The 20,627-nt window shown below is 37.9% G+C and overlaps 2 protein-coding genes across 2 annotated transcripts; one reads left to right on the top strand and one right to left on the bottom strand.

The window, feature by feature from the left end:
• Positions 1-7,792: 7,792 nt before the first annotated feature.
• On the top strand, positions 7,793-8,737 carry LOC100337787 (olfactory receptor 4C6-like). Its single transcript, XM_008272769.5, is given in 1 exon segment — positions 7,793-8,737. A coding segment is annotated over 1 exon segment (942 nt). The 5' UTR covers positions 7,793-7,795.
• Positions 8,738-8,954: 217 nt separating this feature from the next.
• On the bottom strand, positions 8,955-16,783 carry LOC100338038 (olfactory receptor 4C11-like). The gene is made up of 3 exons (XM_089305147.1): positions 15,845-16,783; positions 10,383-10,398; positions 8,955-9,005 (listed from the first exon to the last, which is right to left on the bottom strand). The coding sequence occupies exons 1-3, from the start codon at positions 16,735-16,737 to the stop codon at positions 8,955-8,957; spliced, it is 960 nt and encodes a 319-aa protein (XP_089161273.1). The 5' UTR covers positions 16,738-16,783.
• Positions 16,784-20,627: the final 3,844 nt, after the last annotated feature.

The raw sequence follows: 20,627 nt of genomic DNA, 5'->3' as shown, positions 1-20,627 counted from the left end.
AAGTCCTTGGGCCCTGCATCCCATGGGAGACCAGGAGAAGCACCTGGCTCCTGCCTTCAGATCAGCGCGGTGCGTCGGCTGCAGCGCGCCAGCCGTGGTGGCCATTGGAGGGTGAACCAAGGGCAAAGGAAGACCTTTCTCTCTGTCTCTCTCTCTCTCACTGTCCACTCTGCATGTCAAAAAAAAAAAAATGACATGAACAAATTAATTTGTATTACTGAATATTTATTTTTATTTTTCCTTTCTATTAATATGAAAAGAAGAGATTTCATGAAGATATAGTTCTAAGCATTCTGATTCTGAAACCGGATTCTAAAACATTCTTTTACTGAATTCCAGTAAATGGATTTACTGATTCCAAACAGATTCTTTTCCATTCTTCCTTCCTTCCTTTTTTCTTTTAATTTTTACAAGAGCAAACTTTTGTAGAGTTTAACTATTTACTTATTTTTTTTTTATTTCTATGAAGGGCAGAGTTATACAAAGAGAGAGAGAAAGACAGAGCTAGAGAGAGAGAGAGAGAGAGAGAGAGAGACCATCCATCCACTGGTTCACTCTCTAGAAGGCTGCAACAGCCAATGCTGGCCCAGACTGAAGCCAGGAGCCAGGACCTTTTCCCAGGAATCTCATGTGGGTGCAAGGGCCCAAAAACTTGGTCCATTTTCCACTGCTTTCCCAGGCATGTTAGAAGAGAGCTGGTTCAGAACTGGAGCAGCCAAGCATGCCAGTGTTGCAGGCAAGGCTTTACCTACTATGCCACAATGTCAGTCCCCACACACTTTCAATTTATTTTATAACCACAGGCTTAATGAAACACTAAGTAAAGAGTTCAACAAGTAAAAATAGAAAGACCACTCTTTCACAGGAATACAGATAAGGAAACAAATTTTCATCCTCTACATACTAATGGAAGCACTAACACTTAAGTGGTGAAAAACGCACAAAGAATGATGTTCTTGTAGTTATTATATTCTATTGAAAGACATGTACATATTTACACATTTAAGCCAATGGAAAAGTGTAACTTGAAATACTGGTCAATACAAAGGAAATAACAAACTGGTGCTCTAGACAAATATTGGATATGTGGCTTAGTCATTATAATAACAGCTAGAAGAAGTCTACAGCAGTACATTTCCCTCCACTATGAGTAGACAATGGCTTCAATATCTTCAGATGCAATTAGACTTACCACAAAAATGATCCTAGAACACACACACCTGTGTGCAATCTGCAATGATTCTGTTCTGAAGACTGGAATGGTCATCTTAATTCTTAATAACCTTATAGAATGTTGAACATAGAAGAGTCAATGTGGGTGAAATCATCTGACAGAGTAGATAGATATTTTGATATTTTTCTGATTTTGTGTTTTGATGTTATTCTTCAGAGTGACCAAAGCTCTAGCACAGCCCTGATAAAGAATTGAGGGATCAGTTTAATGGATATTTAAATTTAATTTAATATTAACATTAACTTTTTAAATTTAAATTTTATTTGTATTTAAATTTAATCTAATATTAACATTCAATTTAATGGATATTTGCAGTGTGCCTTTCATGGATACCTCTTTATTCTGACTGGCAGTCTGATGCCTGACCATGACCAGGACTCCCTCTCATAGGAAACATGATTGTGCTGACAGGCACCCTTGTGGCTTTGTCTGAGCCATGTCCAGTTGATTTCTGCCAAGTTGAGCATTCTTTGGGAAAAGCCTACCCAGAGAGAAGGGCAGGTTCCAGCATGTGTCAGGTGAGACATAAGAGAAAACTAAAAACAAAATTCATGAAACAGAAGGACTTTATCACTCACATGTCCAGAGAGGGTAAGGGTGCCCATAGGGTGCTTGCAAGAAGTCTGAAGCCAGAATATAGCAGGGAGCAAGAAACAGAGGTGCTATGGGACTGTGTCTTTTGCTAAGTCCATGGGCTTTACCCTTTAGGTTTTCCTGGAGGGGTTATGAAATCATTATTTTATAGAAAAAAATCTTTATAGTAAGAGGAGTACTAAGTTAAATGTTGCCATTTTTGACAACAGTTTTAACATGGTCAGCAGCTGTGGGTATATTGACTTGTGGATCTGTGAGATGAGGAAGAAGCATGCTATGCCAATGCTGATACAGGAAGTCCAGGTTTTAAACCCATGTCAAACCTAAAACTGGATGCAGAGAGTACATTGTTATTAAATAAAATATATAACAAAAAGGAATGGATGCTATTACCTATTCTTTCAGACATTGTCAATTATTTCTGTAAAGTGACATTTCTGTAGAAATTAGAAATAATTTAATTGAATTTTTCTGCCTAGATAAGTTTCTGATCACAATGACAGCTTACTGGATCACTGGTGACTACTCTGTGGGGAATATAATCCAGAGATGAGATTTAACTCACACTCTTTCCAGTTTATTAGTAGAAGTTACTGGAAGCCTGGGCATTCTGTAATTGAGGTACAGATTATAATGCAGGAACAAGTGATTAAATTGTTGATATGCAGGTCTAGATTTCTGCTTCTGGTACAATGTGTTGGTCTACTGCTGGGGGTTTTCTTGCTATTATTAAAGCAAGTGGATGTGAATTCACTAGACTAGGTATTGACACCTCCATCCTTGGAGACACCCCCCCAAGGGATGTGTCTAGAATGAAACAAGTCTGAGACATGACACGCTGCCTATGTGGTCACTCTAGTCTTTTATAGCACAGGTCAATCACCCTGAACACATGCATTCATGATATATCTCCTAACAAGTTGAATGAATACACGTTCACCTAAAAATATGGTCAACTAAAAATAAAAAGGGACATTAAATTAATTGGTAAGTTCCCTACTTGGCTATCTCTTTAGCAATTGTTTTAATTGGAAGGAGTACAAATCCCGTTGTGACTCAGAAAGAGTATTTCTTTATTCGGCTCACAGAGTCTTAATGATTCTGTGTTAAATCTTTCTTTGATAGCAGTAGATGCCCTAGTCCTAAATATTTGACCAATATTTATAATTGGGTGATTTCCCCCATTTATATCCTGAGCAGCATGCTTACACAATTTGAAACATTGAGAAATTTCATGCAATTCTTGAACTCTGAAGAATTTAACACATATGAATGAACTTTGGGTATGATAAGAAGATCTTATATTATTCCTTGATTTAACTTAGAATCTTGTTAAAAATTTCCATTTTTGAAAGGCTGTAAGAATTTTGTATTATTTGGTTAACTATTTACTATGCATTTTTACTTATGAAGAGAATCACAATATATAAATGACTTTCAAAATATAAAAGCTTTAATTAATTTCATTGAGTAAATATATACACACCTATTACTCTTAACCTATTTCATTAATCCACATTCAATTGCTGTTTGCTTTATCTGTAAGTGACGTTTATTCTCAGAGTAAAGAATCTGAGTTTTTAGTTGAGTTTGATCTAGGTATTCTGCTTGTTATAAACATTTATGCACTTGTGAGAACATTGTTTTAGAATTAGTGAAACCATGACTAAGAAATAAAATTGGACAAATAGGTGTTGCTCTAAAAAGTACTCACAGGCAGCAAGAAAAGAGACAGATGATAAATGCGGAATTGGTTATTAAGTGGCTCTGATGTCTTCTGTCTTTCCAATTTCACTTTAATATTTCCCACTTGTTTTCCTCCTTTCCTTCTTACTCCCCTTCTTTCTACAACACTGTTTTCTTTACCTCTCTTTTTCCTTTTGCTTTGGATATCCCTGTCTTTCACCCCCTCATCTCTGTGTTAACTTTCCCCACCTTCTGGCCTTAGCATATCTGTTCTACCTGTTGGGAATAACTCCTATTATTCTTTCCTATTTGGCACAATTTATTTTTTTCATTCTTCAGTACAAAATTATTTCTCTTATGATTATTTTGAAATTACTAGCCCTGCCCCTTATTGAATGACACTTGATCTTATCCAAAATGCCGAGAAGCAATAACCCCTTATTTAATGCAATGGGATGTATCTGACAGATTTCTAAATAGTTGCTGTCTACTCAAATAGTTAGGGAGAATTAAGGAAGTGGACTGTTATAGAAAAACAAAATCATTAATTATATTTTCCCTGTATTCACTATAAGAACCTTTTATGAAATAATTCTTCATTGATTCACTGAGAAAAGAAGTATCAAGAAGCGCTGGTGGTGTAATCCAATACTTAACTGGAAGTTCAAGGTACTGTTTAATTCTGGGTTTTGGCTGAATCATGTCCAGGAATATAAATAGTGAAAGATCAGCAAACAAAGAGGCTCACTGTGTCTATTTGACAGAAATGGCAGCCACTCTTAGATTTGGTTTCAAACCTGTGGGTTATCTGGCACCAGCAATACCTCCACTCCACAAATCATTTCCATTTCCATCACACTGGTGAAAGGTTTGTGCCCATGCATCCTTATTAATCTTTTACGAACTTTGGGAAATGTAAAAGGAGTAACAATCCTTAAACATGTCTCTGTGGAAACAAAAGAAGTATAAATAATAAACATTAAATAAAAGCACACAAGAAATAGTTGTATGAGTGGGTAGAATACTTATTCAGGTTGGTGAAAGAGGAGGCAGACATTATAGATGAAGCGTTTGCTGATGGAGGGCATGAGGGAGGCAGTCAGCGAGCCTGGAGTTTAGAGGCATAGCAATAGGACCAGGAGGCGGAGAAACACAACATGTGAATACTGACATTTGACACTTCATGTGCATTATCTACTTTAACATACGCAGCAGATCTGTGAACCAGTAGGTTAAAGTATTGTGGGGGACTGTGAACACAACAGTTTGTAGCCCAGGCTTTGCAGTTAATCATACACTTACCAAAAACTTGTGAGGAGCTTACACAATTTTCTAAGTGTAACTTGATGTTTTGGAAAATCCAGTCATCATTCTTCATGTGGCTGTGTGTGATCACTAAATGATAGAGTCCATTGAACATTTCCCACAACTGAGAAGCAACACTGACCTGATAGATATGCTTTCTCTTTTGCTAATTGTGCTGCTACAGAAGTTGAGGCTTGGGGAAGTTGAGATTACAAAGCCAGTACTTAGCCTGGCTCGTACTTAGAGTGTGTTAACTGGGTTTGGATCCAACAACATTCACTGTACACCAAAAAAATAGTGTGGAAAGAAATAGTTCTGAGTATGGCAGGTGGCAAATCAAATTGACAGTGGAATAAATGGAGTGAGGATCATGGGGAAATGACTTCAAATAGTAAGGACAAAAGGAGATGTGACAGCAGTTGAGTGTCATATGAGTACTGAGTGTTGATCAGCTGTGTCAATTCTGTTCTGTGTCACTAGGGAGGGGCTCGAAGTTCAAAGTGTTAAAGGGAAGGCATAGATACAATGTACAACAGTGTTTTCACGGTTTTTAGGACATGGAATGAATCATCTCTCTAAGGAAATCTTACCCAGAGGCATAAACAATTAATGTGAATAAGAATGGATTGTTTGTACTTGAACAGGACAGAGCCACTCTTGTTGCTACTAGTGAATCATTTTCATATGCCAAATAAGGAAATTGAGGCTCTAAACATGCCAGCTACTCATAACAAAGTTGGTGACGAGCCTGGCATAAAACCCACTTCTCTTAACATATTACGTAACATAATGTCAAGTGAAAAAGTCAGAGTTGGAAAAGCATTACGGCATAATTTCTCTCATATGTGGAAGCTGAACAACAACAACAAACAAACCCAAACTTATGTGAACACAGAATAGTAGTTTTCAGAGGTTGCGAAAGGTACTAGGGTAAGAAAAGTATGAAAAGTAGTGGGGGAGAGAGGAATGCTGGGTAACAGATGTCAAACCAGAGTGAGATAGAAGGAATAAGTTTCCAGTGTTACACAGCACAGTAGGGTGAATATATTTATAATAACATATATTTCATGAGCAACTAGAAGAAAGGAGACCCAAGGCTCCAATCAGTGGTAATACCAAAGAGGAGAGATGTCACACGGTAGTCCATAAATATGAACAATTGTTGCTAATGCAAGTTTTTGGAAATATGTAAATGAAAATATTAATGGAAAAAAATCAACAGGTCACAAATGCAGAGCGTTCATCTAGACTATATTATGTCTCATTGGTCTGTTCTTTTATCTTTGTGTCACTATCATGCTATTTTGATTGCTGCAGCTTTGCAGTAGGCTTTGAGAGTGGGAAGTGTGAATCCTCTAAGTTTATTCCTCATTTGCAGGATTGTTTTGCTGATTCGGGTTCCTTGGATATAGCATTTGAAATTTAGGATTAGTTTTTCTATTTTTGCAAAAAAAAATCCTTTGAATTTCGATTCGTATTGTGTTGGAATAAATGGCACTTCCATAGACCCCTTTGTTTGCATTATGATTTTTATAAGAGGTGAGTATTGCATGGGTTACTGATCACCAAGAATGATCTCTCTGCATTCACAGAGTGATACAACTATGTTTCGATGAGGAGCTATGCTCTTTGCAAAATTCTTAAAATGGGCCATCTAACCTCTGTCACAAAGTCCCTGCTTTATAGCTTTTACTGTTTGTTGCAAGAGTCTCTCTCCTGAAACATCACATAATCTATTGTATTTTTTGGTAGTAGAACATGGCAGGTAAGAATTCAAGCTGTATGATCAAACATGATCTACAACAAGATTTTTTATAATTCCATGCAATAGATTTAACCTTCCAAGCTTTCAGTTCCTTTTTACAATGGAGATAGTAATAATATTTACCTCAAGTGGTACAGAGACCAACAACAAAGTTCGTGAAATCAAGTCTACTTTTTAGCTATTGTCACTGTTACGCTTGACAATCCTTTGCTTTGTCTATGGCACAGAGGAAACAGAAACAATCAAATTGGGTTGAATCAGGATCAAGTCAGTTATATTGTGGATCTGTATCCTTGGTGGACCACCACAGTTAGTAATTGCAATCATGGAACAGTATATTAGCCATGGATTACACAATCATTAGTTTTAGGTGTATGTTGATCATTTAAAATTTAGAACCACCAAATTGCAAGTATTAATATTATCCTGGTACTTAGAATGAGGCAAGGTGCTCAAAAAGTTCGCTATTAAAAGTAAAAGTCATAATGCTAGTAGAAGGAGAAAGAGAAACTTATTTCACATGGAAGGACTATTAAAAAAGAGAAGAAATAAGTCATGGGAAAATGCTCATTAGTGAAGTATCCATATTTAAATTATTTATTTAAAATATTTTAAAGAATTAAATGCTTGGTGGTGACATTTAAAAATTTGGACATCTAAAAAGCTTGTGGAAAATAGGTATTATGAAAAACTATGCATGGCTTTCAAACCTATATGCACCCAAATGAACTTACATAGTAATTCCATTTTTATAAGTGTTTTAAAATAATTTTATTTATTTTACTTATTTGAAAGGCAGAGAGGGAGACATAGAGATAGAGAGAATATCCCAATCATTGGTTCCCTCCCCAAATGCACTCAAAAGCCAGCCAAAGCCAAGATACAGGACTAATTCAATTGGTGTCTTCCACATGAGTGGCAGGGACTCAACTACTTGAGCCAGCACTGCTTGCTCTAAGGGTGTGCATTAAAATGAAAATGGGAGCAGAGCTGAGATATGATGCACACAGACATTCCAAAATGGGATGTGGACTCCCAAGTGGTGCCTAGAACACCATGCCAAATGCCTGTCCTTTCACAAACTTCATGAACTACCCTTATATGTTGCCCTAATGTCCCTGGAGTACAGGAAGATAATAACCACTACTGATCAATAATGTCTTTTCAGGTTTCTCAAAACCTCAGCAGGAACTCATATTAACATCAAATAAATGGAAAACCAAAACAATGTGACAGAATTCATCCTTTTGGGACTTACAGAGAACATGCAGCTGCGGAAAATGTGTTCTGCTGTGTTTCTGGTCATGTATGTGGCCACAGTGCTAGGAAATGTACTCATTGTGGTAACTATCATCTCAAGTCAAAGCCTGAGGTCACCTATGTATTTTTTCCTTACTTTCTTATCCCTCATGGACGTCACCTACTCTTCTGTCATCGCCCCCAAGATGATTGTGGACTCTTTCTCTGAGAGCACCACCATCTCCCTTGAAGGCTGCATGACCCAGCTCTTCGCAGAGCATTTCTTCGGTGGTGTGGGGATCATCCTTCTCACGGTGATGGCCTACGACCGCTATGTGGCCATCTGTAAGCCCCTGCACTACACCGCCATCATGAGTTCTTGAGTGTGCTGCCTGATGGTCGGAGGCGCTTGGGTGGGAGGATCCATACACGCCACAATACAACTTCTCTTCATGTACCAAATCCCTTTCTGTGGTCCCAATATCATAGACCACTTTATATGTGATTTGTTTCAGTTACTGACACTTGCCTGCGTGGACACTCACACTCTGGGGCTCTTAGTTATCTTCAACAGTGGAGTGATGTGTACAGCCATCTTCCTTATCCTTACTGCCTCCTACATGGTCATTCTCTGCTCCCTGAACTCTTACAGCTCTGAAGGGCAGCGCAAAGCCCTCTCCACCTGTTGTTCCCACCTCACAGTGGTCGTGTTGTTCTTTGTCCCTTGTATTTTCTTATACATGAGGCCTGTGGCTGTTTATCCCATAGACAAGGCAATGGCTGTGTCTGATTCAATCATCACACCCATGTTAAACCCCTTGATCTACACACTGAGAAATGCAGAGGTGAAAAATGCCATGAGGAAATTTTGCAGGAAACGAAAGATTTTAGTTGGTGAGTGGCTGTTATTCTGAGAAAATCCTGTCTTTCCTGTAAGAGGAAATCATCCTTTCAGAGATATTTGAGAACTTAATCTGTTTTCTGCTGGCAGCCAGAGAGCTCTTTGAAAAATAAAAATTTGGATTGTGACTTGGAATGCTTACAATTTAGAGATCCACTTTATATCCTTCCGTGGTTTCCCACTGCCCTAGAATCTCCTTGATTAGTACTACAATCCATCTAATCATTTTGCTACTGCCTCCACCTCTCCCAATGCACGGTGAGCCCCTCACTACACATCAGCTATGTTGAGTAATTTTCAACCACATTTAGTACTGGTAGAGCCTTTTCTCTTCTTGTTGCATTTATTTATCTCTCTCTGAAAACAAACTTTCATCCTCCTCGCTGATTCTCCATAACATCTGATCCCAGATTAAGAAGATAAGAGTTGGGGGCCAGAGCAGTGGCTCACTTGGTTAATTCTCAGCCTGTGGTTCTGGCATCCCATATGGGTGCTGGTTCTAGTCCCAGTTGCTCCTCTTCCAGTCCAGCTCTCTGCTGTGGCCTGGGAGGGCCCAAGCACCCCTGCACCCACATGGGAGACCAGGAAGAAGCACCTGGCTCCTGGCTTCAGATCAGCGTATCTGGGGCCGTAGTGGCCACTTGGGGGGTGAACCAACAGAAAAGGAAGACCTTTGTCTCTGTCTCTCTCTCTCTCTCTCTCACTAACTGTCAAATAAATAAATTTTAAAAAAAGAAGATAAGAGTCATATCTTCAAGAGTCCATTTAAGGATTTTCCCATTACTATCATTATTCTCAATCACAGCATCTTCACTTTCTTAATAACAATGCTCAAATATATCAATGTTTCATATAATTACCAGTAGCCTTTCATCACTTTTCTCCTCCCTTTCATTACCATCTATCTCACATGTGTGTGGGAGAAGAACTTTTGCATCATATATGCCTGATATCTATCATATTTTTAACAAGCACATGTTGAATGATTATGGAACATAAGATAATTTTCTTTCAGATGGTTAGGGAAGAAAATGAGATAATCAATAAGTAATTTAAAAATTAACAAAAACTCAGAAAGTGAACATTGAAACAGAGTTCTTGGATGTGAAGAGCTTGAATGATTTCTTGGAAAATGCTTCATATTGGCTAATTGAAAAAAGATTCTATTAGTAGGCTACTTCTCAGTTCATTTTTAGTTCTCTGAGATTTCATTTGTAAACGTGATTGAGGATTTTGTAGCTACCTTTTAGCTGTTCTTTAAATTTCAATCACATAACAAACTTTAAAGTAGTTTCTTAGAATATTTCAAGGCAAAGTATTTACTTTAATATTGCTTTATTTTTCCACTTACCAACACAGAAAAAACTTCTATGAAATGTAATTTATTGAATATTTGTAAAACTTTCTGGATCATATTCATTTTATTATAATCAAATAATATAAGTATCAGGAAGAAACTTAAGAGTGAGGTCCTAGGCCGGCGCCATGGCTCAATAGGCTAATCCTCCGCCTAGCAGTGCCGGCACACTGGGTTCTAGTCCCGGTTGGAGCACCGGATTCTGTCCCGGTTGCCCCTCTTCCAGGCCAGCTCTCTGCTGTGGCCCGGGAGTGCAGTGGAGGATGGCCCAAGTGCTTGGGCCCTGCATCCCATGGGAGACCAGGAGAAGCACCTGGCTCCTGCCTTCGGATAGGCACAGTGCGCTGGCGGCAGCGCGCCGGCCGTGGCGGCCATTGGAGGGTGAACCAACGACAAAAAAAGGAAGACCTTTCTCTCTCTCTCTCTCTTTCTGTCCACTCTGCCTTTAAAAAAAAAAAAAAAAGAGTGAGGTCCTTAACTTTTATATTTGTGTAATATGGGAAGATTAATATCTTAAAGTCAATCAAAGAACTTTAATGTTAGCCTTAGTTTTATGCTTCTTATTGTGTAGCAGAGAGTTTATCCTATTATGTCACTCTTTAATTTAGGGTCATGGCCCATGTGCTCACTCATTTTCTATAAACAAAATCAGTTCTCATTAAATGGCAGTGTTTTACATATTTAGCTTTCTGATATGACCTTTTCTTCACTCATTTCTGCTACTAATAAAATAATGTTTTCAGTAAAGATTGTATCCAAGACTGCAAATGAGATTTTGTAAAACTTAATCTGGGAGGCTGACACTGTGGCTCACTTGGCTAATCCTCAGCCTGCAGCGCCGGCATCCCGGGTTCTAGTCCCAGTTGGGGCGCCAGATTCTGTCCCAGTTGCTCCTCTTCCGTCCAGCTCTCTGCTGTGGCCCAGGAAGGCAGTGGAGGATGGCCCAAGTCCTTGGGTCCTGCACCCACATGGGAGTCCAGGAGGAAGCACCTGTCTCCTGGCTTCCTATCAGCGCAGCACGCCGGCCGTAACGGCCATTTGGGGGGTGAACCAACAGAAAAGGAAGACCTTTCTCTCTGTCTCTCTGTCTCACTGTCTGGCTCTGCCTGTCAAAAAAAAAAAAAAAAGTAATCTGGGATATAATTAGAATGAAGTGAACAAAATGTAAAATTGCAATATTTTAACTTGGGAAAAGGATATATTCCAGAAACATAAAGAAAACATCATGATTAACTGTAAAAAAGATTGAGTAAATTCAAGAAGATAAAGCCACTTTTATACTCTTGATTTTCACACAAGTCACTAAGAGTCTTAATGCAGAATTGTGACTCATCTATATACAGAAACAAGAAGATAAATGAGTAAATTCAACATGTATGGACACATGTGCAAACACTTGCTTCCTTTGACATAGGAACAAATCAAATGACCTTCATGTACGTAGAGTTCTCGGGATTTCACTTTCGAAAGTCTTGCTTCTGGCATGTGGCTTCTGGCTGACTGGGTGGAGAAGTAGTCCCATGGAACTCTGTGACTGGCTGTCATCCTCCTGGGTCTACAGACCCATTGCCACCCAATAATTTGAAATGGTGAGTGCCAAACCACTTTCCCATTCACCACCTGTGTATTCTGTGATTTTCCTTTCATGAATCATTGCTCAATTTGTGCTGAGTTTTTTTTTTTTTTTTTCTGTTGACACATGAAGTTTCAGGGTATAACTTCTGACTCTAAAACTTATCTCTAATATGAGAGCAAAGAAATGTGTCTGACATTTAATTAATTGAAGCTACCTTTCTAAATGAAAGTAAACTTTATCAAATTCCAGTGTTGATACATGTTGTTGATTAACTAACACTTATTGTCCAATAAGATGTTGAATTTGAAATTTTGTCTGCCACGATAAGTGTGAAATTACAAAATCTGTCCAAATAACTGTGTATTTCCATACCAAAGGAAATGATAAAGGTAGAACTCCTTGAAACAAGATAAAATATATAAAAAATGATTAATGAGTAAGTGAAAAAGTGTCCAAGTATTGTCTTGGAGAAATCCTTGTAGAGATGTGCCTGTCCCTTACTTCAAACTGGATGTGTGTGTGTGTGTGTGTGTGTGTGTGAGTGTGTGAGAGTGTGAGTATTTCTACAAGATGTGCCTACAGAGTATGCAGAGTACTATTCTGAGGACTGGGTATAGGTCCCTTCTCATTTGTTTGTCCAGGGGACTGAGATCAGAAAATCAAGACAAGAGAACACATTGGCTGACTCTTTGGGGAGTCAGAAGAGAGCTGCTCATTGACATCAGTGTGCAGGAGATGATATTCCTCAGAATCAGAGAGGCATGCAAGTTTCCACATGGACAGCTGAGAGAAGCCATAGAGAGGACCAGCAGAGACCAATCCGGTAGGGTCATTTAGAAATGCAGAGTATCTTGAAGGTAACCACAGGCTAACGAAGGAGTTACAGAGATCATAAAGGATAGATATTTTCTTCCTATATCAAGGATGCTACAAATAGAGAGGCAATGAAAGAATCTTTGAGAGTCCTACAAAAAAATAAATCTCAAAAAGAAGTTAGATAACAGGCTTTCAACATTTTCCAGGTCCAAAACAGTAAACCGGCTGGCTAAGACTCCAGCTTAGGTGAGACTTGATTGTCCCTCCCACGCCTTAAAGATTCTTCTGCCAGTTATTCCTGTTTTAGGCTCTGAGGTTTAAGCTGAATATGGGGAAGGGGGTACTAATGACTTTCTCTCTCTCTCTCTCTCTCTCTCTCTCTCTCTCTCTTTCTCTTTCTTTCTTCCTTCCTTCCTTCCTTCCTTCCTTCCTTCCTTCCTTCCTTCCTTCCTTCCTTCCTTCCTTTCTCTTTCTTTCTTTCTTTCTCTTTCTTTTTAGGACATACTTATTTTAAAGACGGAGAAGAGAGACAGAGACAAAGAGACACAGAGAGACAGAGATATCCACCATCCACTGGTTCACTCCCTAATTGGCCATAATGGCTAGAGCTTGGCCAATCTGAACCCAGGAACCAGGAGCTTCTTCTGGGTCTCACATGTAGTTGCAGGGCCCCAAAGACTTGGGCCATCTTTTCCTGCTTTCCCAGGCACAACAGCGAGGAGATGGATCAGAAGTGGAGCAGCGGGGCTCAAAGCAGCACACATATGGGATTACAGCACTGCAGGTACCTGCTTTACCACTGCGCCAGTCACCATGATACTTTCCTTATTATCACACATTAATCATATTAATTTCTTTTTTTTTCTTTTGACAGGCGGAGTTAGACAGTGCGAGAGAGAGACAGAGAGAAACATCTTCCTTCCGTTGGTTCACCCCCCCCCCCAAATGGCCATCAATGCCGGCGCGCTGTGCCAATCCGAAGCCAGGAGCCAGGTGCTTCTCCTGGTCTCCCATGCAGGTGCAAGGCCCAAGCACTTGGGCCATCCTCCACTGCCTTCCCGGGCCACAGCAGAGAGCTGGACTGGAAGAGGAGCAACCGGGATAGAACTAGTACCCCAACCGTTACTAGAACCCGGGGTGCCGGCACCGCAGGCGGAAGATTAGCCTAGTGAGCCAAGGCGCCGGCCAATCACATTAATTTCTAATTGAGATCTAATGTGAAAGTGAGAGAAAATTTATGAAGTCTCTGAGTTTTCATTCATCACAGATTAAAAACTTTTTCCCTTTGTGTTAAGTTTAAGGAACTAACACAAAACAAGAATTACAGTTTCATTTTTAAATGTCTAACATAAATGGCAATTGCACTTAAATATAATTTTCATAGAACAAGATTCATATGATTTAAAGATACCATTATAAGACATAAAATAAAAAAATCATAATTATTCATTGAGAGGGGGTATAAAACAAATTTTCCACTTGTGAATGTGATATTGAGAGATCTGATAGCTGTCTTTGGAATGTCGACATTTACCTGGCCACCACCTGACTACATGAGAATCACTGGGACTCTTTGGAGCAACATGATGACATTCTGTGCTTGGTTGATGGAAGTGCTCATATACATGCACGGTATACCATTTTTATTAACCTATATCAATTAAAGAAGTACTTATCAGTGATCAATATGATTAAAATCATAAATCCAGGGAACTAAAATAGCATGGCAATAACTGATTGCAATATTATGACGATGATAGTGCTGAGTGTGTATTATATGAGGGTACTTCAAAAAGTTTGTGTAAAGTGGAATTAAGAAATAAGTCTGGTCTGTGGACCTGTCGTTATGGCATAGCAGGTAGAAAGAACCATACCCGGTGACACCAGCATCCCATTTGTGCCAGTTTGTGTCCTGGCTGCTCCACTTACAGTAAGCTTCCTGCGTATGGTTTAGGGAGAGTAGCAGAAGATGGCCCAAATATCTAGGTGCCTACCACTCTCATGGGAGACCCAGATGGCTTCAGCCTGGCCAGGTTTCAGCCCTTGCAGCCATTTGGGGAGTGAATTAGCATATGGAAAAGTTTCTCTCTCTTTATCTCTCCCTCTCTGTAACATTGATTTTCAAATAAATAATTTTTTGGTGAAGAAAAGTAACATCTACTTTGATTCAACAATCTTTTGAAAACTATGCAAACATGAAAGCTTCAAAAAGTTCATGGCAAAGGTGCATTTTGATAAATTATGGATGGAGTTCAAATTTGTTTTTTGCATCAAACCAAATTTACCTTTAATTTAATTTTTCCATGAATGTTTTGAAGTTACTTTGTTATATAAATTAGATTATCTTCAAAATGAAAATAACAATTTAAAACATAATCATATAAAACTAAAAATACAAAGTTGAGAAGCACTAGATTTGACTAAATAATTTTTATTTATTTCTAAGGACGCTGAATTTTGAGTTAAATGCAAAAAAAAAATGCTTCTTTCGTCATCTTGGTATCCAGACAAACATGAAGGCTGAAGAAGGTGAGCTACACTGCCACTGATATAGAATTATTATGGGACCTCACTTCAAAATATAAGATAAGGCTCTTTCATTCAACCTTTATCTCTCCCATCATCACATATTGGTTACCATTCTCCTTCTGTTTTTTTGAATTGCCAAACTCTGTATTGGCTCTCTCCTTGTTTGTGGAGAGTAATGTAAAAAATCCAGAAAGCAGTTGGCTGGATGATACTACCCATCATGTCCATCCAGAGAATTTCAGACCTTTTCCAGTGATGGGCTGATTTTCATTGAAATTATCAGAGTTTACTGGAGTTTGGGGTCATCACAGTAGATGTCCCTAGTAAGGGAGCTGAGGCATAAGATTTTAGAGTATTGTTTTCTCATCCCCAGTCCTCAGGTTGGCAATTCAACAGCTTTGGATCTGTGAGTATCCAGTTCTTAAGGTTTACTTTTAATGCCAAATTGATAAGGGAAAATAAATGGTGTACACACATATCCATATACATTCTGTTACTAGTCAATTTCTTTCTGGGAAAGCATTGTATATGATGGAAAATTTCCATATTAATTTGCAAAAAAAGGAAACTTGCCTTGTGAATACAACCAGAGGTAGACAAAAATCAAGTAAGCGCTCTCTAGGTTGGTCAACATAATTATGAGTTTCAAGCTATCATAGTCTTTGCAGTACTTTCAGAATGCTTTCAGTGTGTGTCTACACAAATTTATACAGATGCCTTGATTGTTTTCTGAAAAGAACATTTTATCTTTATAGTTCATGCAGCAAACATTCAACTATTAAGGAAATATGCATTAGAATCATCATAGAACATTAATTAATGGAAGCCATACTTAGCTACGCAATAATTTTTTCATGGCAGTTTTCACTTCTGCATTCCTAAGTGTGTAGATCAGAGGGTTGAGTAAGGGTGTCCCAATTGTATAAAACACAGCCACCATCTTGTCTATAGGAAAGGTGGTTGGTGGACGTGTATAAATAAATATACATGGACCAAAAAATATAACAACCACAATAAAGTGGGAGGTGCACGTGGAAAGGGCTTTTCGCTTTCCTTCTGCACTGTGGTTTCTCAGAGAATGTAAGATGACAGCATAGGAGATAAGCAGGATCATGAAACTTACCATGCATATGGCCCCACTATTGGATACAACTAGCAAGTTTATCACATATGTGTCCATACAGGCAAGTTTCAACAAAGGCTGCAAATCACAGAAATAGTGATCAATTACATTTGGGCCACAGAAAGGCAATTGCAAAGCTAGGAAAATCTGTGCTGAGGAATGGATGCAAGACCCCAGCCAGGCCAGAATCACCAGCACACCACAGACCTGTCGATTCATGATGACTGTGTATCTCAGAGGCTTACAGATGGCTATATAGCGATCAAAGGCCATGAGGATGAGGACAAAAATCTCCATGCATCCGAAGAAATGAGCTGCAAAGACCTGAGTCATGCACTCATTGTAGGAAATGGTCTTCTTCTGAGATAGGGCATCCACAATCAATCTGGGGGCTGTGGTTGTAGAAAAGCAAGCATCAGCAAATGAAAGATAGAATAGAAAAAAATACATGGGACTTCCCAGGGCCTGGCTGGTTTTAATAGTCACCACAATCAGAAAGTTCCCCAACAATGTTGCAAGGTAAAGAATCAAGAAGATTCCAAATATTGCCTTCTGCTTTCCAGCATCCTGAGTCAATCCAAACAGAATGAATTCAGTTACACTGCCATTCATTACTAGATTAGTGTCTTCAAATATTATCCTGTTGACAAAGGTTTAACCTGCAGGAAGAAAGGAAGTGAAACCTTAGGAATGTCAGTGGGCTGACTCCTGAATTCCTTGGTCTGGCCTATGCTCTGTAACCGCCAGTTCCACTTTCTGGAGACAAAATACCCTATGCATAAATTTGCAGATTCTCAGGATTCTTTAAGATTTATCTGTTGATTCAGAAACAGACAAGTTGGACCAAACCTTTTATATTTTGGAAATATAATAATAAATACTCTTTAAATATTTTTCTTATTCCCACCCTGAATGAGAAATGGGGAGCTTTTCTTGGGCGAGTTACTTAACCACTTTGAAATTCAGTCTTCATGTATAAAAAATAGAGTATAAATTCTTACCTTAACTTATTTTTAAATTATAAAATTAAAAATTATTTACATGTATACACACATTTCATGCATTATAATTTTTTTTTTATTGACAGGCAGAGTGGATAGTGAGAGAGAGAGAGACAGAGAGAAAGGTCTTCCTTTTGCTGTTGGTTCACCCTCCAATGGCCGCTGCGGCCAGCGCGCTGCGGCCGGTGCACCGCGCTGATCCGAAGGCAGGAGCCAGGTGCTTCTCCTGGTCTCCCATGTGGGTGCAGGGCCCAAGGACTTGAGCCATCCTCCACTGCACTCCCTGGCCATAGCAGAGAGTTGGCCTGGAAGAGGGGCAACCAGGACAGAATCCGGTGCTCCGACAGGGACTAACTGAGCACCAAAAAGGAAACCTGTTAAAGTGAAATGAACACTATGAGAAATGGCGACTTGATCAGCCCCTCACCCTGACTGTTGATGAGCAGCTTAATATGTTATCCCTCTTAGTATTTTTTTGTTTGTACTACTTAATACTTTTGGTTGAATACTGTAATCAATACACAATACTTCTTAAGTGCTGAAACTTAACTGAAAAGTGATCGCTGTTAAATATAAGAGTGGGAATAAGAGAGGGAAGAGATGTGCAATTCGGGACATGCTCAAGCTGACTTGCTTCAAACGGTGGAGTTAGAAACATGCCAGGGGATTCCAATTCAATCCCATCAAGGTGGCATGTACCAATGCCATCTCACTAGTCCCAGTGATCAATTTCTGTTCACAATTGATCGTAATGATAGGACTAAGAACCAAAGGGATCACATAAACAAGACTAGTGTCTGCAAATACTAGCTGATAGAATCAAAAAGGGAGAGAATGATCCAACATGGGAAGTGAGATACACAGCAGACCCATAGAATAGCAAATGTCCTAACAGCACTCTGGCCTCATAATCAACCCTTAAGGCATGCGGATCCGGCTGAAATGCCCATGAGAGTATTTCATGCATGGAAAGCTGAGACACTCTGGGGGGGAAAAAAAAAAAAAAAAAAAAAAACCTAAATGAAAGATCTCCACGGGTGAAATCCCAGTGGAAAGAACGGGTCATCAAAGAAGGAGGTACCTTTCTCTGAAGGGAGGAGAGAACTTCCACTTTGACCATGGCCTTGTCTAAAAATTATCAGAGTCAGTGAACTCAGGGGGCTTCCATAGCCTTGGCAGCTCATGACAAGAATCTAGGGTGATTACTGATGCCATAAACAAGAGTGTCAATTTGTTAAGTCAACAACAGGAGTCACTGTGCACTTACTCCTCATGTAGGATCTTTGTCCTTAGTGTGCCGTACATTGAGATTTAATGCTATAACTAGTACTCAAACAGTATTTTTCACTTTATGTTTCTGTGTGGGAGCAAACTGTTGAAATCTTTACTTAATGTATGCTAAACTGATCTTCTGTATATAAAGAGAATCGAAAATGAATCTTGATGTGAATGGAAGGGGAGAGGGAGTGGATAAGGGGAAGGTTGTGGGTTGGAGGGACGTTATGGGGGGGAAGCCATTGTAATCCATATTCTGTACTTTGGAAATTTATATTCATTAAATAAAAGTTAAAAAAATGTAAAAAAAAAAAAAGGGGAGGGATGCGGGTTGGAGGGACGTTATAGGGGGGAAGCCATTCTAATCCATATTCTGTACTTTGGAAATTTATATTCATTAAATAAAAGTTAAAAAAAAAAGAACCCCGTGTGCCAGCGCCACAAGGCAGAGGATTAGCCTATTGAGCCATGGCGCCGGCCATGCGTTATAATCTTATATTTGTGCCTTACAATGCAAAAAAATCATTTGAATATAAATTAAAGACTAATATTCCTGGAGAATCAGTCCTGAAAATAAATCTCAATTCAGTTCACTCATTTTTGTGTCCAGTATCCTAGACAACTTTAGTATCTATTTGACAATTTCTGCTTGTACCTTTTGGTTCAAAATATCAGGCTAATAATGTTTGTGATATACAGACATCTGAATAATACTTTGAAGCTGATGTAAAGGAGGCAAGCTACACTTTATCCTCCATGCTGTACACTTAAAGTTATCCAGTTAGAATATTGAGCTTATCTGTCTTTGGATCCAAATTGGTACAAAATTTCTATTACACCTGTAATCTAAGAAAGTGATTTTTAAACAATCATATAGGTCCCTACAGTCCTATATGCTCTAGAATTTATTTTTAAAAGTGTTATTTGAAAATAATTCCACAATCTTAGCATACAATTTTGTATTTATTCTATTTTGGGTTCTTGTTCTAGTATATAGAGCATGTATGACTGAAATAATCAAAAATGCCACATTGTTTTATGATTTTTGCATAGGACTGTTGTAACAACTATTACACTGCTTTAGCAGTTTAATTATCAATTTAATGGTGTGATAATCTATACCTTGTTATTGGAAGTATTTATGTGACCTTTTGTTTATTGAGACATTTATATTGCTGAAAAATAACAATTACGTAAAAGACTTTAGAATAATTTCTGAACTGTGTTATTGTTACCCAAATGCTAGAGATGATCATGGTTATTGATGTGTTAAAATTATATTTAATATTTTATCCCCTTGTTAATTATTTATTAGAATTTTTCATGAAAATGGTGAAATATTCAAAGTAAGCAGAGGAATTCAAGAAGAAAATTTGAAATGCCTCTAAATTATTTGAATCCACAACTTACATATCAGAAATAACTACTTTTAGTTTTTCATATGAAATTCCAGAAACATAAGGATATGTGCATATGTGTATATCTCCCTCGTTCTTTTTAGTGTACAAATATGGGCAATATGTGTTGATTTTTCAGAAAATAGAGCCTCTACCAAAAGAGTTATTTTGTTATGCTATCATTTTATTTTACAAAGTTAATAAGAAAAATGTTTATCAGCAACATTTTTCCCCATGCATTTCAGATTAAACTTTTTCAGCTCATCTTTTACCATCTTGATACTTTACTGGAATAGATATTAACCTAGCACAATCATATTTCTTAGCTGAGAAATGAAATTTTTATTTTTCTTTGTCAGTTATTATTTCTCAGTTTCTATGATTTTTTGTATAATTCCATCTGTCAATTTTTTCTTTTTAATGAACTATATTGTTATAAAATATTTTAAATGGTCATATTCATTCTCCCATGATTGAATAAAATATAGGAAATATATTCATTTGTAATTTATTTATAAGTATTGTTTATGAAATATATTTATATAAGTATAATACATTATATATTATTCATTGAATAAAATTTTTATAAAATATAAAACTGAAATATGTAATATAATGTATATTATCTAGAATGTATAAATATATGTATAAATATAACAATATTAAGCATTAAATTATAAATAATATGATAAACTACCTTTCTGGGATTCCATGAAATATAATTCAGTATGTGTAAAAATATGGAAGATATGGCTATGTATTATGTACAATTGGATTGATTGCTTTCATTCTGATTATTGGTATTGTCTTTATTTTTATTTACATATAA

The sequence above is a fragment of the Oryctolagus cuniculus genome, chromosome 1, assembly GCF_051225735.1.
Source record: "Oryctolagus cuniculus isolate XC-2025 breed Fujian yellow rabbit chromosome 1, ASM5122573v1, whole genome shotgun sequence".
NCBI classification, from domain to species: Eukaryota; Metazoa; Chordata; class Mammalia; order Lagomorpha; family Leporidae; genus Oryctolagus; species Oryctolagus cuniculus.
Note: the sequence above shows the minus strand (reverse complement) of the source record. Positions and strands in the feature narration are given on the sequence as shown.

Coding starts and splice junctions, on each gene's coding strand:
- LOC100338038 (XM_089305147.1), bottom strand. CDS start 16,737: ATGAATGGCAGTGTAACTGAATTCATTCTGTTTGGATTGACTCAGGAT.